General features: G+C 37.7%; 1 protein-coding gene across 2 annotated transcripts in view; it reads right to left on the minus strand.

Annotated features, from left to right (window-relative positions):
- Nucleotides 1-245: 245 nt before the first annotated feature.
- The window catches only part of BMPR1B (bone morphogenetic protein receptor type 1B), a gene marked incomplete at both ends in the record, with an annotated part of 143,980 nt that continues 122,834 nt past the window's right edge, over nt 246-21,391 (minus strand). For both annotated transcript variants that reach the window (XM_084233860.1, XM_084233861.1), the window contains 5 exons: nt 246-371; nt 1,804-1,934; nt 6,079-6,254; nt 17,539-17,836; nt 18,595-18,787. In XM_084233860.1, the coding sequence (XP_084089986.1) occupies nt 246-371; nt 1,804-1,934; nt 6,079-6,254; nt 17,539-17,836; nt 18,595-18,787 (924 nt within the window). The remainder of the gene's footprint in view (nt 372-1,803; nt 1,935-6,078; nt 6,255-17,538; nt 17,837-18,594; nt 18,788-21,391) is intronic.

Consider the following 21,391-nt stretch of genomic DNA (forward strand, 5'->3'; position numbering starts at 1 on the left):
CATGCATCATATCTTGAACAAGTTACCAAGCAATTTCTCTCTTCTGCAGACAGACACACATGAGTCTGTTTCTGGGAACTTCTCTGTCTTGTCCAGGTTGCTCCCTGAGAGGCGAGGCAAGCCCACCAGGAAGTGGACACTGTTCAAGGCTTGTAATGCAGATGCTTGGGAACATCTTTTTCTCTGCCCACAAACAGAAGAATGTCTACTGGCTTTCTGCAGAGAGGCTTACTTTTCCCCTTGAATCAGAGTTTAATGTCTTGAGACTCTGACATTTTGGCAAGTGTTTTCTTAACACGCAGGGCAGTCAGTCTTGATGCGGGGTTATGGGCCCAGCATTCCATCATGAGCTTCCCCATCTGCCTCAGACACTGTGGAAGGGAAAAGGAAAACTGGAATAACACTAGAAAAATGTATTAACTGCAAGGTTGACGTTGGATACCCAGCTTTTAATTTTAGATATTTAAGTGTAAATACTAAAATTTTAAGAGATACTCTGAAATTGTGTACACATGAAATTTCATAAAAATTCTTTTTTATGCATAATTTTAAGTGACAGCCGGATATTCATGTCTTCCTTATGAGAGGAACAAAAAGGTGGTTGCTATGGAGTCTGTATTCTATTCTTTGCTCTCAGATTGTTTGTAACACTTGCTAAGGTTAAATCTTTTATCTAATTCCATACCTTTCAAGCAAATATGGTTATTCTTAAATCACAGCTGTCTGCTACATAATAGCATCACAGACTACAATTTAACGAGATTAATGACCTATGCGTAGCTTCAATAAAACTTTCTCCTGTGTTCTCCTGTAGTACATCAATTATTAGTCCTCCTGTTGAAAAGCACAATCTCACTTCATTAGAAATCCTCAGTGAAGGGATTTTGAGCCATACCTATGCCTACAACCACTTTCACAATTCTCTAACATCAGGATCTCAAAGATTTCTGCACAGTTCATTGGAAAACATATGTATTATTCAACATTTCAGTGACTCAACACAAAAGCAATGAACCAAAAGTTATTTTTAAGTGCATTTTACACTGAAGAACTACTTTACAAACAGTGCTCTCTGTCATGTGTTTGCACTGGCTTTGGTGAATGTTTGATAAGACTTAACATTTTCCCTGGGGACATTTCAAATTTACTTCTAATGTTCCTATTTACAGAGCACATTAGGACTTGGGGAGCCCTTAGGATGAAGGGTGGGTGAAGAGGATGAGCAGGATGACCAGAATTAGAAAGGAAAGGTCCTCCTTGCAGCAGTTCCTTTTCTGCCTGTCAGGTTTCACAGTCTTAGGGCATAGCTGAATGTGGATTAGTTCAAATCATAACTCATTCTCCCTATTAACAAGGATCTACAGCACAGCCACACTTCCCAATAGGTCACTTATACCAAAGTAGAGCAGGGAAAATCAAATTCTTCAGATGCCTGTCTTTTCTCCTATCATGCTGCGTGTGGGTCTGACATGGAGAAAATTCATGGTGCTTTAAAAACACACGCAGCGAAATTACTACCTCTGTGCAAATGTCAGGACATCGCAAATAAATGGAACAATGTTATCTGTTACGTAGGCTAAATGTTAACTCACTAAATATATTGTGGAAGTAGTAAAATCAAATTGGAAAAAGGGATAGATAATTTAACACACTACACTTAGCTCCATGGATAAATGACTGGCAATGAGGCACCGTTACTGTCATCATCAAACAAAGGAGGAGGATTCCTGTTGTGTGTATCTGGGATTGCGGCAAAAGGAAAAATGTCTGTTTGGAGGTAGTTATGACTGCCTCAGGTCTTACCTCATCACTACTCCACCGGTTGGGGAAGGAGGGCCGCAGCTTCTTGATGCACACAATCTCTCTCATGTCCTCGTAAGAGGGGTCACTGGGAACTAGATCGTGATATGGAAGCTGATATTCTTCCACTATACCTGAAAATGCGGTTTTATGCTTATTATTATTTTCTTTGAAGTGAAAATAAAAATCTAACATACAAACTGTTCTCCAAGGAAAGTTCTAGCAGTACTAAAAACAAAGTCAGACTGAAAAGAACAACATGAATCTTGAAAAAAAAGTGCATAAATTATATAATCTAATTTTCAAAATGAATGGAAAACCTAAAGAAACATTATTATAGGTCTTCAAACCTTTATTCTAATTTCCAAAGCTAAGTAAAACCAGCATCTGAAACTTATTTCCAATTTTGTAAAGGCTCTTGTTTGCCAAGTTAAAAAAAATATATCTCAACACAAAATTGGCAGACATATCCCAAACTCATACTGCATAATATGTGACTGTGTATATTACTGCAGCATGAGATTACAAATTTCATAAAAAATTTGGCAGTGTATTGAACCTGAATAAAATGTCAGATTTACATTTTTTCTGCTTTATCATAAAAAATATTTTTACACATTTTGGAAGACTATGCACACCTAAAAATATTAACCATTTTTTAAGGTGCAAGGAGTGTCTGATTTTTAGTTTCTTTTGAAAATTTCTTGCATTTATCAAAATTTTTTGCAAAGAATAAATCACTTCTTGGAAAGAATATATGTATTGTTGAAAAAGGTGGTAAGAGATATAAATCTATGTTTATCTGTAGGGAAATGTATGTTTATTGGGCTAAATTCTATGTCATTTCACTTTTCCTAGTATTTTAATTTCTATATTTTTCTTTTTGTCCTTTAAAAAAGCACCCTACTTGTGTGTTCATTTCAATCTTTTTGATTAACTCCTCACAAAATTATAAGCAATCTCTGTCCTCAGAGGATGCTGCTCTAAACAAGCTCCAGAACACCTTTATTCACTATCTTAAATCATCTCATAGAAATATCATTGCTTTTGGTGTGAAAAAGAGGATACCACCAGTTTGGCACTGATAAAATTCACTGGGGGTATACTCTCACGAAACCTAGAGACTGCATTACGCCCTTGCAAACTCAAACCCGTGCATAATCATAAGGGACCAGAATGTTCAAAAGTTTTCTCAGACCATCCCCACTCAACATTTATTCTGCACCTGCTGAGACCACAGGGAATAATATACAGTATCTACACTAATATTTCCTTTCAGTGCGTTTCATTTCTGTAAGAGATAACATAGGAAACAGTTTCTAAGGCACTGAAGACACGTCCTTCATTTCATGTTTTCCTTCTCTAATTCTCAAAACAACAGCTCTAAAAGCTCTTGAGTCTACCTTGTCTCTTTTATTCATCTCATAGTTTCCTCAGTGCCACTACTGGACGGATGTTTAGCAGGTGTATATACCAAAACAGATAGCCCCAACCACATAAAATTATAAATCCAAGTCTATCTTGGAACTACAGAACTGCTCCTTTTGTATCATGCAGTCAAGTTATCAAATTTTCCACTTTAGTTGCCATTTAATTTTGTGTCTAATACCTGTAAACTTTTTTCTTGGTTTTCTTTCCAAAATTTGTAAAACCTACATCTGGATATGTCTACCTTACCCAAAGTACATGGACTATCTTCATAAAGGAAAGTGCTGGAGACCAGTTGTATGCTTTGCCTCTCTAGAAAGAGAAAAGGAACTCATTTGTTGAGAGCCAACTACATACCAGGCACGGAGGTACTACATAATTTATGTTATTAAATTTATCACAAATATGTTCGTTAAATAGCATTTTTCATCCATAACATACAGATGAGGAAACCTGGTTTTGAAGACCATACAGTCAACGTGGGGTAGACGAGGTAGTCTACTCTCTGACAAATATGTAACTATCTCTTGAAGGAATAAGGGAACATTTTAGTGCCTGTAAAGTTCCCACAGGCAAAGTTAGACCTAGCAAAATGATGAACACTCTGCTGTTTACACAGCTAGATTTTTTTCAAACTAAAAATCATTTTTTCTGTATTCTAGGCCACAGGATTTCATAGATAGGATTTTTGCAGCCCTGTTAATTTAGGTATTCAAAAAGACATAATTAGAAAAGTAATCTTGTATTCTTCTACTGCTACTCCTTCAGATTCTTTAAACTTGACTTAAATAAGCATATTATTAAAAAATAGATTCATCTCCTCTTTATAAAGCATGGGATCACAGCCCAACTTACATTTTGGCTTTCGTCTTCAAAGGTGTGATAGGAAATTTATTTCCTATCTGGTTAGTAAAAATTCCCTGCGATAAATTTCCTTTTGGACAAAAGTGTTCTCTCACTTTAGAGGAAAGTAAATTGTTTATAAGAGCCTCAGAATTCCTAGAGTGATTAGAAGGCATTACATCAATATTCCTATAAAAGCATGAGTGCCTGCAGGTTAACTTTTCTTCCTTATATTAAAATATGAATCTAAATACAAGTTAAGCCTTGACCAACCAAGATTAATAACGTTAAAAATAATAGCTGGGCCTCCCGGTGGCGCAGCGGTTGAGCGCTGGGTTGCGAAGCTGCCCGCAGCCTCTGCAGCGCCGGTTCGATCCCCGGCTGCTCCCCGGCCACCAGAGGAGGGTCCCACATGGCGCGCAGACCTCTCCTGCCGCCCGCTGCTGCTCCCCTCAGCAGTGTATTTCGGTCCTTCTGCCTGCTCTGCTCCCCGCTCTGGCTCTGGTGAATTCTCTCACCCTCCCGCGCTTCTGACTGTACCCAGTGCTTGTATAAATAAATAAAAAATAAATCTTTTAAAAAAATAATAATAGCTAACATGTACTTAATACTGTTTATAGGCCAGGTAGTTTAAATTTTCTTTATAATCATTGAAACCTCACACTGACCATCTGAGGTAGATGAGAAAACAGAAACAAAGAAAAGTATAGTAATTTGCCAAAGAATTACAGGTAATGAATGGCAGTTCCAGGAACAAATCCCAGTCCTAGTTAAGTGATGCTACACTTTCAAAATCCTGGGCACACTCATGTTTCCATGAAGATGAGTTTAAATTGGTCATTAGGAGGAATAACAGTGGCAACGTGTTTTCTTAATGAGCACAATCATCAGCAGAAGCATAAACAGTATACCCAATACTGAATAGTATAAAACTCATGTCCTTAATTAAAAGGTGTTGGTATCTACAAAAGGTGGATCATCAACAGTAAGCAAAATATTACAAGCAATAACTCCTACTAAATATAATGAATACTTAAGGATATCTTATTTAAGTCAGCCTCACTAGGGAATCCTGATTTTTATAGAAAAATTGTCATGAGCAATCATGAATTTCTTTTTTTTTTTTTAATAGAGCATGTTTTATTTATTTATTTGTTTGTTTGTTTGTTTGCTTGTTCGTTTATACATGCACTGGGTACAGTCAGAAGCGCGGGAGGGTGAGAGATTTCACCAGAGCCAGAGCGGGGAACAGAACAGGCAGACCGACAAAATACACTGCTGAGGGGAGCGGCGGCAGGAGAGGTCTGCGCGCCATGTGGGACCCTCCTCCGGTGGCCGGGGAGCAGCCTGGGATCGAACCGGCGCCGCAGAGGCCGCGGGCAGCTTCGCAACCCAGCGCTCAACCGCTGCGCCACCAGGGAGGCCCAATCATGAATTTCTTACATTTTAATTTCTTTTTGATAAAAACTGATGTTTTCCAAACTGCCTGTGGAGGAAGTATTAAGGAAAGTTAAGAATTAGTCAGGTTAAAGAATGAGTGTCCCAACCCTCATTTATGTTTCTTATCTTCATCTGCTCAGAGGAAGCCACAGGGATAGAGGCACTACAGTTGGGATGCAGCCCAGTGGGTTGGTAAGAAGCGGAAAGGAGTGGGAGAGAGTATATGACTTGAAGGAGTAACTGCTACAAAAGGAGCTTGAGAGAAATGAGACAATGCATAGATAAGAGGGTGATTTTTGAAAAGGGAAGAGAAAATTGACACTATATCCACAAGAGGTTCATCAGCAGTAGGTTGAGGAAGGGAAGCAATCAATGATAATTTCAAGATGTTAAATATCATTTTCTGGATGGGTTATGACTGCATTACCAGAGATACAAGTGGAAAATAAAAGAAAATCTGATTTTGTGGGAAAAAAGATAACTTTAATTTCTGATCAGAAAGAAAAAAAAAAAAAAACCCGGTAGTAGCTGCAATAGCAGAGTTTTGAAGATATCAGTGTTACTTACCTCCTGATACACATCTCCTTGCAACCTCCCAAAGGATGAGTCCAAAACTGTACATGTCAGCCATGATGTAAGACTGAAAATGATTTCTATTCAAGCTCTCATCTAATACTTCCGGTGGCATATAGCGTTTGGTGCCAACTCGAGTGTTGGGTGGTATGTCGACTTCATTTGTATCACTAAGGAAAAAGCAAGAAAAGCACTATCAGCATGGAGGTGGGACACGCAAATGACAAATCAAGGTGATTCCTGAGCTAGAGCTTTAATAACAAGTGGAAAAGGAAAATTTTCAAAGGAAGAAAATTTCCTTGAAATTATTTCTTCCCAAAAGTTATTAAATATCCATAGGTTAAAAAAAAATCCAATGAAGATGACAATCAGAATACAGAGTTGCAGTAAGGGAACCCAGGTACGCTGTTGCGGAAATTGACACTGGTAGACCCACTATTGAGATTCATTGAAACAGTAAGAATAGAAATACCACATGCTTCATGCACATAGGAAGGTGTGAAGTTGTAATCTCTTACACACTAGAAGTTTATTGTGCTACTCACTGAGTCTGACTGTGAAGTTGTTATCTCACAGTTATATACTTGTATGAACAATATGGCAATTGGTTATATACTTGAGTAAACAATTGGTGAGAAAAGAAATACCGTATGATCCAGCTATTCCACTTATTATTATAATTTATCTGAATAGAAAAACACTAATTTCAAGAGCTATATTCACTCTTAAATTCACTGCAGCTTTAGTCATAATGTCCATGTTGGAAATAACCTAAGTGTCCATTGATAGATGAGTGGAATACTACTCAGCTAAAATAATAATAATAATAATGAAATCCTGCCATTTGCAACAACATGGATGGTCCGAGAGATTATGAAATTAAGACAGACAAAGACACACTATATTATTTCATTCACATGTGGAAGATAAAGCAGCACCAACAAATGAATAAACAGAATTCCTAACTATAAGATGCAGTGGTAATCAAAGAAGAAGGGAGGGAGAGGATGGGTAAATCAGGTAAAAGAAATAGAGTTTAGGGTATCCCCGGTGGCGCAGTGGGTTGAGCACTGCTCTATGAAGCTGTCCGCAGCCTCTGCTGTGTGAGTTCGATTCCCAGCCGGCCAGGGAGAAACCCACATGGTGTGGCAGACCTCTCCTGCCTTGCCCACTGCTCCCCTCAACAGTGTCTTCAGTCCGTCTGCCTGTTCTGCTCCCCACTCAGTCTCTGGTGAATTCTCTTATCCTCCCGCGCCTCTGACTTGTACCCCAGTTCTTGTGTAAATAAATAAAATCTTAAAAAATATATATTTTTAATATTTTTTTAAGATTTATTTGTTTTTATGTAAGAACCAGGGTACAGGCTGTGGTTAGGTGAGCTGAGAGGTAAAGTCCCTGAAGCACCATGCGAAGCACATACTGGAGGTCTTAGAAATACACCTCAAAAGAAACTAGTGGAACTAAGAATAGAAGCTGCAGCAAAATAAATAAAAACAAATAAATAAATAAATAAAATCTAAATTAAAATAAAAAGAGTAAGAGGCACACCCTAGTTTTGATGATGAAACTGTGAACAGCAAATGTACAAAATGTAAGAATTAAACTGAAGTTTGTGCAAAGTCTTGGATAAATCTTCCTACCTCCTGATTCACAAAAAAGTCATTTTTTTTTCCTATTTTTCACCAGTCATTAACTCACAAACACTTACATGTTATTTCTCAACATGGAAAACAGTTATGTACATGAAGTATCACATTTATCATGCTGTTGTGTCACAGATAATATCAAATTTAGAGGCTTTTGAGAAAAAAACAATCTGGTTTTGATCTTATTGCCTCAATGGCTATCTTCTAAAATATAAAATATGTACTGCCTGTCATTTAGGGAAACTCAAAGGGCAGCAGAGTCCTTCTATATATCTCAAAACTATATTTACTGAAACAAAAATACAAAGCTTAATTCTTAGGACATTTTAAAATTCACTTCAAATCCTTATTCTAAATCCATCTCAATAGCAGAATATTGTCAATGTCACCAGGATACTCATTTGGCTTCTCATGATCTCCCAGAAGCCACAACTCTGAGGGAGTCAAATTTCCTGAAATAAAACTGCTGATTGGAAAAAAAAAATACAAAAACCCTAAATATTTGATATTCCTTACTATCTGTAAATGTAGGTCCTCGTGGGCTAAGCTCTTTTCTAAGAGAAGGGAAAGAGGTTAAATATAAATTCTTACTATTTACCAGCATGAAATATTAGAAAAAATTTTCTGTGTATTTAACTAGAAATGGTAAAGTGAGCCAAAAAGGGACTTTGTAACAGAAAAAACGTATATTTAAAAAATTACTTGAAAGCTCTACCTTCAACTATTAAGTAATTTCTCTCTTCCTCTTCTACCCACCAACACATCTGGTGTGACTACACGGTAGGTATTTCATTAACATGTGTGTGCGCGTGTGTGTGTGTTATAACTGACAAACTTAAATCACTAGAATAAGACAGTGGTGGTCTAAGTAGGGTCTCCTGAGTTCTAGGTAAAGACATAAACATGAAGGACTGGGGTGCGCAGGGAAAGAAAATAAATGGCCTACATCATATTCTCTATGGAGAGAGAAGCCAACACTCTTATCATGGGACTCACAGGAGTGTATTTAAGCTAAATATATGCTTAAATATATTTAAGCTGGTAAAGATTTTAGGCAACTTACGGAATTCCTTTTCATTCTTGTTCTTAGCTCCTTGTATGTTTTATTTGGATGTGGGAGATCAGGAAGGGATGGAATGTGGGGCATGAAAAAAAAAAAACTATTGAAATTAGATGGTAATTTGTACCTATTAATAGAATTGACTTGCTATGGTTGGACTTCATATAGTTCATCTGTAAATGCTCCTTCTAACACTGAAAAAAAACAAACTCAAGGATTTTGCTAGTCCATAAAATTCCCCCCAAAACATTCCTCACACAGGCCATGCATGCTCAGCACTGGTAGACTCCCTCCATCTTCCTGTCCCTCCCTAGACTTGTCACATCAGACTATTTGGATAAATATTCTCCCTACAGGATCTGAATAAACATATGTCTTCTACTTTAAGACTGCATACTATGGGCCTCCCTGGTGGCGCAAGGGGTTAAAATGCAACCTATGAAGCTATCTGCAGCAATTGCAGCACGAGTTCAATCCCCGGCCAGGGAGATACCCACATGGCACAACAGACCTCTCCTGACTTGTCCACTGTTCCCCTCAGCAGTGTATTTTGGTCAATCTGCCTCTTTTGATCCCCACTCTGTCTCTGGTGAATTCTCTCACCCCCCACACCTCTGGCCTGCACCCCAATTATTGTATAAGTAAATAAATAAATCTTAAAAAAAAAAGACTGCAAAAAAAAAAAAAAGAAGACTGCATACTATTCGGGGCCCTAAATATCTGTCATAATCAGGTGTGGTCCTGAAGAGTTTAACTCCAGTCCCTCTCTACTCATAATGTGTCTATCTAACACATGGTAGGCAAAAAATATGCTTTAAATAAAAGAAGGAAAATTTTTGTGTACCTTAAACCTTGCTATGAATACTCTAAAGAGAAATGTAAAAATCTCTCCTATATAGATCAAAACTGTCTTGCTAAGCTAATTATTTTTCTGAGATTGCTACTACCCTAATGGAAAACACCTTTAATACTACTTTGAAACAACATGCACACTAACTATTAGTAATTAAGATCTGATGCTGTCAAATATCAGCACTCCCAAGACAAAAGCTCTGCCCATTCTTACCTCAGGGCCATTTCTTATAGTACAAACTGATCAAACTGCTCTCCTCTCTCAGGTCTGCAGTAACATCATCTTAGCTATCCCCAAGTAAGGGCAGAGAAAACTGTGCTTGTATTAATTTTCAAAGCAAAAACCAGAAATCAAATTGATTGAACAGCAGGCAGCAAGAAAGAAATAAAGGAAGAAAAATAGCTGACAGTACTTCCATAAGTTCCTGGAAACTGACGCTAAGTAAAACGACATTAGTCCAAAACTGACGTCCTTTCATTCAACATCTGCAGGAATTGTTATTTCGCATCACATTTATAATAAAACACTGTCGAACAAAACAATGTCATTCGTTATTTGAGCACCCAATATAGACCTGTTGCAAAGAATGTAAGAATAGGGTACAGAGCAATGATGGGGAGGGTCAGAAAATGATGGGTCAGAGCAATGATGGGGAGGGTCAGAAAGAAGGAAACAGAAGTGGACAGAGCACCTTCAGTTTTCCTTGGGTTCCTCTTCTACAGAGGGTCACAGAGAGTGAAAAATAAGGTTGGCAAAAGAAGACGGATATTACATAATGGGGGGCAGAATTGAAGAAAAGAACTCCCAAACCCCAAAATAATCTTATGCACTAAATGGCTACCCATGGATACATAATCAAATTAGAAAATCATATACAGAAAAGATAAAGGCCAACTTCAAGATACAGGTTACTTCTGGAAGGGACAAAGAAGAATGAAAGAGGGAGGATGTAACAATATTCAATATTGTATTTCTTTTAAAAAGAAAGAGCAGGCAAAAAGAAAGCAAATTGTTAGTATTTGTTAATGTTAAATTACTATACAAGTGTCTCTTATTTTTAAAATTTATATTTTATATTTAAGTATATTATAATTAAATATGAAGAGAAAGAACTCATCAGGATCAGAAATGAGAAAAAATATACATTTTAAGGATCAAGGAATAGGTTAAAGGCATAAGACACTGAAGATGAAGTCATCTAAACATGCAATTTTAGCAAAGTTGAGTTTCTACGAAAATCAAATGAAAACACCCAATCAAAAATGTGGATGCTGCATGTATGAATGAGGTAATATGATTTCTCTCTGCACCTTGGAGAAGAGTTGGAAATATTTGCCCAAAAGGCCATGATTGAAGAAAAGCAACTAGAGATTTTTAGGGTCTGATATTTTTACCCAGTTATGTTTTTATAATTAATACTTCCATTTGATCCAACATATCTTTCATCTCTGCAAATGTGAGTACCAATGTAATACACACTTAACTAGAATTCAAAAAATATAAATATATTATTTCAACAAAATAAATTAGGATATGCCAGGTAAAATCCTCTCCAGGGAAATCTTTGTTTTAGAATCACACTTAAATGCTATTTTACTTTATAAATTTTAGGGACACTGGGTCTGGGACAGTATAAAATAAAAATATCTAAAATTGTCTGAGTAAGAAATGAATGATAATTTGGTAGGTAGGGGGTTGGGGCATGTCAGCTCTGCAGAAGGTAGGTTCATCCCGCTGACCTAGGATTACAACAGATGTTAAGCCCCTTAGAGGAAAAAAAAATGAAAAATGTTCTGGAAGCTTGAATTTTATGATTGTATTTTATGCGGTAGTCTACAACACACCCCAGATGCCCTAGACCTTGAGCTGAAGTGTCTTGGGAAGTGAGGAGCCAGCAGCTGCACGACTTGGAAATGCACAATAAAGAGGTGTTAGGTTTATGCCAGAAAGGAAAACAAGCTCCTCCAGATCCCCAGACTGGCTGCGGAAGACGCTGCATTCCCCCTATACCGGGCAAGAATGGGGATAATAACAGCTACTTTTATTTGAATCTAACACATGGTGGCCACAGCAAAGGATTATGTAAAGAGGCATGAAAACCAAGTCCATGTTCTGATCAAAGCCACCTGGATGGCAGTGCTATGACAGAGAGTGGGGATGGACTAAGAGGTCTACACTGCTGGGCAAAGTCTTGCACACATACTTCCAGTGGCGCTTCTCTCATACTGTGAGAGCGACAGAGACAGAGAGGAGGAGAAAGGAAAGGAGGGAGGAGAAGAGATATGAAAACAAAATATTCTTCTTATCTTCTGATGGCTACAGACAGCAGCAAACTAAGGGGGTGAAAGTGAAGGAGAGCAGAACCCCTGCTGGGAGACCTACTGCAACACGGACACTGTTTGGAACTTTGCTACCTGGTGATAAATTTAACTGATTTTATTGTTTACAAACAGCCCACCCCTTCCCACCTGTACCTACCTAGGTGGGCGGGCTGCCTACAACACCCCCATATCTCAGCACCAGTGCCTGAGTGGCACGTGTGCACTGCAGGTTTGAGAGTGACGAAGAAGGAACCTCCTGGGGACCAAGAAAGGCTGAAATTGGAGCCCCCAACCAGGCTCCTGAGTGGGCAGGAGAATGAAACTTGAACATCCCACAGGACTCAGTGGAAGAGAGCTTGCCTTATGCTCTTGGCCATCATCCACTGGTCGAAGGGCAGGCAAAAGATAAATTTATTTTGGTGGCAGGGAATAAAGGGGATTTTAAAATATAGAACTATCTTAACCTTATTTTGTGTTAAATATTTTTCATGTCAATTAAGCTTCCTAATTATAAACCACATAGCAGGGATTGTTACAAGAAGTGTTAGATAAAGAAAAGTCACTGCTTGGCTCAGCACAGTGCACATCCCAGTGCACCAGCAACCAAAGGGAGAATTTCATGAAAGTCACATGAAAAGCCCACTGTGGCCGTGAGAGGACAGCTTGGGGACCTCCAGTGAGGTAGCTCAACTTCATTTAGTCTTTGGACACATTCAGGGGCTCTTCTGCAGGACACTGCTCATGCCTAAAATAGAGAGAGGAAAGGCGAAAAGAAAGGGGGCAGATAAAGAGGTTATAACAGACAGAAAAAGAAGAGACATGAACACTGCATGTTATAGATCTCCAAAGTGTTTTTAAAAATAAGAAATGAACTTTAAAGAACAGTGAAAGAAGGGAAGACAGAGAAATATGAGGGAGGCCATTACTTTGCTTGCGGTGCACAAGTAATACTGAAATTTACACATGAAATATACTGGTGAATATTAAACCACTTCTCAAGAAAGACTAAAGTGACCTCCCCCGGGCGGAAAATGTCTCCTGAACCTTCAGAAAAAAGGAGTAGTACACATTCCAGTGTTTCCTGAAGCATTTTGTAAATAGCTAGGGAACTTATTTGCTGCGCAGAATCCTGCCTGATCAGATGTTAACCAAAAAGGGGGAATTCGGTGCACTTTTCAACAGGATCCAAAGCCTCTATAATTAAATCCTGAGAGCTCTCAATGTTTCTTAGAAACAGAACTGTAGAACCAAAAATTTCAAAAGAGGTATATATGGCTGTGGATACCTTGACTGGGGGTTCTGACTCTGCCTCTAATTACCTGGATTCTGTGATTATGCTGAGTTATTTGGCCACATCATTTTTTTTAAAGGAAAATCACTAAGTATACAAACTGTAGTAATGCTGAAAATAATGACATCAGAGAGACCTCAGGAAAGTCTGCACTCTCTAACTTAGGTCACTCCTTCTCCTCTGCACTTAGACAATTTGAAAATCATCAGCTGGGAGGTCTGTGCTATAACCCAGTCTTCACTGTAGGTCTTCCATGTAAAATTTAATACCTGAAAGGCACTAAGCCAGGATTTAATTTCCCTCTAAAAAAATATTTTATTTTGACATTGAAATACCAAAGGGGTTGCTTGATCCTCCAGAGTGAAAAGTGAAAAATTTTGTTAAGTTCCTTCAAGGGATTTCACATGTCATTGCTTCCTCCTCCCAAGAGAAATGTGGTGCAGCCATAATGTTTGCCATAGGTCACCTGGATTACATCTTTGTTATGGAAGAAATGCAGCAGCACTTACATCATTTTCAAAAGAGTGCACGAAGAAACCAATACAAGATTATATATATGTGTGTGTGTGTGTGTCTGTGTATATTACATAGAGAGAGAGAACAGGAAATCTCTAAAGCACAATCAGCTCTCCTTGTGGCTCTCAACTTCCCTGGAAACCTCTCAGAAATGATTTTTAAGGCCTGGAGAACACTTACCATGCAGAGACCTTGATAATGCTTCAGTTTTCACAGCAAGTTCACATATGGAATTTGAACAATCAACACGGAGTTAGCTTTGAGCCCACTTTTAATAAAATGCTCTAAGTATCTGTGCAAGCACACATATATTAGCATAGACCCCCAAAATAGGAAAGTCAGGGAAACAGTGGAAGTCAAAGAAACACATAAATCCAGGTTCAAAAGCGAGGCTTGAAACTTCAGAAAATTGAAATTCCTTTGAAACATAGAAAATAAAAATACACAAGTACCTGTAAAATGATAAAATGCAACTTCATTTGAATGGAAAAGGAAGCTGAGGCCCTGAAAGATAACTGGCTCTGCAGCTATAGCCATCACAGTTGCACGTCTGAGCTAGTGTCTCATCTTTCCTTTCTTGATGAGTTAGTCAATTTATACAAAAACGAACGTCTAAATCCCTTAAAGTTGCCTATCAACTTCTTAGAATCAGGGTTTGCATAAGATTTGAAAGGTCATTAAGCTCAATCCCCTGGCATTAATAGAACTAAGTTTCAGAGACATAGTAGATGTACATTTCCCTTGTTTATTTTAAGGCCTATAAAGAAGATGACATGGTAGGTGGATAATGGGACACTGGTGGTGGGGATGGTATGAAAACATATATTCTAGAGTTTTGAACCTATAACCCCCAAAGCAAATGCAAAGATATAAACCAACTTCACCACCATAAACATAAGGGGGAAAAAAAAGGACAAGTTAACAATTACTTTAAGATTGCCAATATTTTTTCATTCAAAACAATATTGGAAAACCTATAATGGGTAACTCACTATGTCATGCCAAATGGTAAATAGATCAATTTGGTATGAATCCAGCTTTCGAGAAGTCCATGGCAGATAGGAAAGATGAGGTATGTACTAAAATCATTATAATAATAAGCTGACAAGGGTCAGGAAATTTCTACAGGAGTAGAGAAGATGATGTTGTTATTCTTAGCTAGGGGATGAGGAAAGTGACTTAAAGGCAACTCTTGATTAGTTTATGATATACAAAGAAGCAATGTCATTCCAAGCTAGAGACTGCAACCAAAAGCAAGGCAATACAGAGAAAAAAACACAAGTAGCTTAGATTTGCAAAACAAACATATGGAAAAGCATCTGGAGAGTTTATGGGATATAAAATTAGAATGGGTAGATTTAATCCAGATATCTATGAAAGATATCTGAAGCTATGTAAAGGTGCCTTATTCCTTCGTCCTGCAGTTCATAAGGAATCATTTATTTATCCATTTTACAAAATTTTAAGCAACTCAAAGTCATGGGCACCAAGGAAGGGAACAGGGGCTGTGATCTGAGAACAACCTGGTGCACTGGGAATTACAGTAAAGTAGCAATGGCTGCTAAACAACTGTGGAGAAATGTTATGATAGGGCGCACAGGGTCATGTGTGACGATATAAGTAGACTAAGAGACTGATAAGGAAATAATAACAGAGGTTGCCATATAGGCAGAAACCAGGAGGATAAACAGTTTTTATTCAAACAGAAAGGGCATGTTGGGTATGCAGGTAAAGATAACAACATCTTAAAGACACTTGAAGGTAGGTCTCCCTGGTGGTGCAGGCAGTTGAGCACTGCACTGTGCAGCCTCTGCAGCACAAGTTCGTTCCTGGCAGGTGGGAGAGAATCCCACAGGATGCAGCAGACCTCTCCTGTCTCGCCCACTGTTCCCCTCAGCAATGTATTTCGTCAGTCTGCCTGTTCTGTTCCCCGCTCTATCTCTAGTGAATCCTCTCACCCTCCTGCGCATCTGGCCTGTACCCCAGTTCTTGTATAAAAATAGATAAATCTTTAAAAAAAAATACACTTGAAGGTGTGAGAAAGTATGTGTTCAGAATAGAAACCACATTTTCACCCAAAGCCATTGAAAACCATGTATTTGTTTTCCTGTCCAAAATTATGCTTCAGGAAAATAAATCTGACAGCAGCAGCATATACAAAATGTAAAGTGGAAGTAACTACAAAATTCTTTACTCCAAAATGGAGGAAAATGGCATAAACGACCCAAACTCACCAAGTTCAAGTGGGCATATCATGGAGACAAAATTCATTCAATTGAACAAAAAAGTTAGTGACAAAGGAATTGTCAGGGACTTCATAGTGTAGAATGAATCAACCAAAACTGAGAACTAGGCAGGCAACACAGATACAGCAGGCAATTCAGCAGTGGGATGATATTTAAGAGTAGAAAGCTCAGAAGCCATGGTGAGGAAGAAGATGAACCTAAACTAAAGGTGCATCACCATAGGTGCGGGCACTACAATAGTGGAATGACCAGAGAGGCCTCTGGTGACAAAAACCAATGGTGTTCTCAGGGGAGAATGGAGCAGAAGACAAACTGCAAGGCATTAGGTCTGGATTGTACAAGCAGACTACTCTGGAATTCTAGAGAACTTTAACAGGTGAGAGGAGAGAGGTTGGTAATTTGAGAAGCATTGTGGGAAAATATTTTTGGTAGAGGAGACTTGAAAAAGGCTGTAGTCAGAAAAAAAATCAGGAGAGAATTTAATAATCTTTATTGGCAGGAGGTTCACATTTCTAATTTAAGTCTACAATCCAAGTCATTTTCTCCTGCTTTGTTTTTAAAGATCAGAAATTTAATTTGCCATCCTCTAAATGGGAAGTCCTTCATATATTTGGGACTTATTATTAAATGGGTGAAAATACCAATCCATCAGTCCTTATGAGTTGCAATCATCTCTGTGACTTTTCCTTTGTGCCTTTCTCCATATTCTACAGATTCATCATTGGGAAAAAAACTCATGAGTGGATCAAACAGTCTAATAATGGCTTAGCCTGCAGTGAACATTTAAAAAGGTAATTCTATGATGACCTCTCTACACTACTGGCTTGCAAATTCATCTTGTTAGTTTTCAAAGCAGTGGAGCCATTTCATCTAATGAAGTCATTGCAAAATATAAGTTATTTTGACCAGAATGAGAAAGAGAGCCCCAACTATTGGCCATTTCTCTTCCCCATGAAGCCACTGACCTTATTCCAAGGAGTTCCCAGGGCTCTGAAAACCACTGTTTTATAACATGCAAGTTTATGTATTCAGGTGTTATATTCACTATTTTCTATAACACAAAATAGTAGTCTCGAATATTAGTTACGTTTTATGAGTTTCCAACATTTCTCATAGAGTACCTAGCAAGATATCTTTCTACTATCATACAAAAACCATTGCCTTTATCACTTTATAATCTGTAGCTATTACCTAAAACCTTTACCTACTTAGAAATATTATGTAGAATTTTGACCACATAATTCCAGATATTCGCTCCCTCTTTTCTAAAAAGTTTCAGGACAGCCAAGAACTTAATGTGAACACTCATTTGAAGCCAGGTCACGGATGAGCAGAGAAACATTAAGCCTGATCCAAACACTGTGTGTTGTAAATAAAATGTTTCTTCTTTTTCTCACCAAAGAAAAGTCAAAATTCCTTCTCTATTAAATATATTAGAAGCACTGAACTACAACATATATAATATGTAAAATGTGATAGAAAAGAATCATAAAGTGTGTATATGTTCACTTTGATACTGACCTAATAAATTTAACAGCCAGGCCCAGGTCAGCTATGCAACAAGTTCCATTTTTCTTCACCAGGATGTTCTTACTTTTCAGATCTCGGTGGGCTATTGCTGGTTTGCCTTGAGTACTAAAGATTTCTGTGTGCAAATGACATAAGCCACTGACAGAAGAATAAGCTAGCTTCAGCATCGATTTAGTATCTAGTGTGGTCGATTTTAGATAATCATAGAGGGAACCATTTTCATGATAATCTGTGATTAGGTATAGCTGGGTCCAGGATCCTGTGCCTTTGATATCTGCAGCAATGAACCCTAAAGTGTAAAAAAGACAAAAAGGTTTGGAGCAAATGTTTTTCAAAGATTATCAGGAATAATTCATATTCTCAAATACCATACTTTTTGTCTTAGGTGTCTTTTGCTTAATACTTCTTTCAGTTTTATGATTACTACCAGGACAGTATTAACTTACTAATACCAATCACAGCAATCAAACATTTGGAGTAGAGAAACATGAAGAGTTTGCCACTGAAAACCTGAGCCTTTCTAGTCAGTAGTTGATATTTAAATTACTTTCAAGTTAACAGTAAATAGTTTGTGGTATTGTAATTACATATAAGGCCATTTGTGTAATCAAGTAAGGTCTTGAGTCAAAGCACATGCACCATAATTAGCTTATACTCTTTCTACTGAATGATCCAACTAGATCATTTCAAACTTCAGAAAATAAGGACATCAATTATTGATATAGACTCTGAATATAAACTCTGCAGATACAATTCTTATAACGATTCACAACATTTTAACACAAATGTGCTTCTTCAAATCCCTAGGAAACCCTGCTATTATATTTGCATTTCCTGTCCCTGAAGAAAAAAATTCATAGAAGTGCCTTAGTCATGTCTCCTATGAGGTTTCTCATTAGAAGCTTATAATATTCTTGGGCTCATTCAAGAATAAAATGTCTATATATTTCATAACAGGTCTAGACAAATGAGTTAATATGCAGATGTTAACAGAAAAATAGAGGAAAGTTAGGGAACCTTGAACATTACTATACAGCTTTTACTCACCTAAAATGTTTTCATGCCTCATCAGCACTGTCTGATAGATTTCTGTCTCTCGGAACCAGCTGGCTTCCTCTGTGGTGAAGAACACTTTCACAGCTACCTTTTCGCCACGCCACTTTCCCATCCAAACTTCCCCATAACGACCTTTACCAATCTGTTTCACCATCTGAATCTGCTTAGCTATAGTCCTTTGGACCTATTAAATCCCAAACCACACTGTTAGTATATTCACAGGTTACAGATTTGTTTCATCTTTTTTCCACCAGAGGAGAAACAATTACTGCATGTAAAATACATCTTGTCAGTAGTTTTTCCATATATAGGCAATAACTTTATTAATTTATGGTGTCTTCTTTTAAATGTATTTGAGATTAACTGTGGATTATGAATGTTTGAAATATTGTACATTATTAAGTATTTCATTCTACACATTATCATTTTCATAGCAAGAAAGAAAAAATGATGAGTGGAATCACAGTAATCAGCAGAACACTTTTAACTTCCACTATTGCAGTGTGATACCGGATGGTATGAAAGGACTTCTGCAGTATACAAGTGATTATAGAAACAAAAAAGGTATTGCGGGGTACACAAAGAAATAAAGATAATCTCCAGGGCGTCCCCTGGTGGCACAGGCAGTTGAACGCAGCGCTGTGATGCTGTCCGCAGCCTCTGCAGCGCACGTGTTCTATCCCAGCCTGCGGCGAGAATGGCACATGGTGCAGCAGACCTCTCCTGTCTTGACCACTGTTCCCCTCAGCAGTGTATTTCAGTCAGTCTGCATGTTCTGTTCCCCACTCTGTCGCTAGTGAATCCTCTCACCCTCCTGTGCATCTGGCCTGTACCCCAGTTCTTTTATATATATATATATATATATAAGATTTATTTATTCATGCATAAGAAAGGAAAGGCAGGGAAGGAGGAAGAAAGGGGGTAAGGAGGGAAGAAAAAAAAGAAAGGGCAAAGGAAAAGAGGGAGAGCAGAAAAGGAGGGAGGGGAGAGTTGAAACCACGGCAAGCAATGATAAAGTCATCAGAGAGCAAGTCAGCTTGCTATCTGAGCAAAGAATAACACCAACACTGATATCCAGAATCTAAACACTGACTGCCAATGCTGGAGAAACTGAATCTAGAACTTCAGCATTAAGCTGAGACTATTAGTGTACATAGCAACAGGATACTAAGTTTGCACTGAGAAGGGAGCATACCTCAGCTCCCAGCTACAATGAATCACATTTTTCTCTGGAGGATTATTATTTGCAGAATACTTTTCTTTCCACCACTATGGTGAGATTTTAGATACTGTGGGGAAACTCTTAAAATTATACAGCTTAATCATGAGTAAGAATATAAGAAATAAAAAATAAATAAATAATGCATTGTTGGGCACACAAGGAAATAAAGGAAATCCCCAGGTGGGGGATGGAGAGAAAAAGGAGAGAAAGAAAACAGAGGGAGACAGGAATAAGGATACCAGAGAATAAATCCCTTAAGAGGAAAAGAAAGTCACTAGAAGTGAGAGTTAGTAGAAACAATCCAAAGAGACTTAACATTCATATTACAGACATCAGGATTTTCAGAGAGAAAATGCTCGGAAACACTACAGGAAATATGAAAATGAACAACAATAGGATGAAAAATAAACAGTCATCCGGAAAATATTGAAAATTATATTCTGAAGTGAAAAAGTTAATTGTCACCATGAAACATAGAAAGTAGTAGAAAGATGAAACAGCTAAGAACTGAAGAGAAAGCTAAGAAAACACTGAACAGTTAGAGAAAGAAAACATGAGAATTAAATCGCATAGAGTTTACACATCTTTGAAGTTATTTTCACACTATTTGTGCTTATATAAAACATTTTAAGGACTTTTTACTGAAAAAGCTAAAGATCAATGGCTATTTACAGAGTTTGGGAGACACATACACAGACCCTACCACAAATACAAAGTTTATCAGAAAACTGGAACAGACTATTTGCAGACATGCTTTGCATCAAGTAAACTTCAATTGTTTCATTTTTGTATCTTATCTCAAAGTCAGCTGATTGACAACCTTAATTCCCTTTGTCAACACAGACTCTAGGTATTAGGATTTGTGGGTGCCAATATTCTGCCTGCAACATATGTCTACCAGCTAAGATGGAGTCTGATTTTGTATAATGGATGATTACAGACATTAAAAAGACAATACTATACATTGTTGGTCCATGAATGGCACTATTACCAGATTGAAAGCTTTGGGAGAAAGATAAACTTCTGTTTTTTTTTTTTTTTTAATTTTCTAAAGCAAGTATTGAAAAATAAAAACACACTGACAGGCCATTAAGCCACTCAGCCCACAGGAATTAGGAAGCAAGTGCAAGTACAATGAGCCTGCCTCCCGCCTCCCCACAGGAACCAAACATGTTAAAGAAGGAAATGTCTGTCCATTTCCATTCCCCAGTGAGGGAACAGAACCATCAAGACTACCAAGCATTTGAGAGCCAAATCTCTAAGGAGTTAACTTAATAACTTGAGAGTAAGCTTCCCATATTTATTTATTTATTTATTTATTTATATTTTTATTTTGTCCATACTTGACTTTATTCAGTTCAGTCGAAATTATTCACCTTTGAACTCCTGGGTTGTGCTTCATACATTTCCAGTCTTCTTAAGGTAAAAGATCCCACCTTATCACATTTCCACCAATATTTCTATTTTCTAATAACACATATTTTAAAATATATTATTTTTTCACAGCATAAGGATTTCTCCCCTCAGGTACAGTCACCACGGTTTTCCCATAGCCATTGTGCCCAC

This window comes from Talpa europaea (genome assembly GCF_964194135.1).
Source record: "Talpa europaea genome assembly, chromosome: 5".
In the NCBI taxonomy this organism is placed as follows: Eukaryota; Metazoa; Chordata; class Mammalia; order Eulipotyphla; family Talpidae; genus Talpa; species Talpa europaea.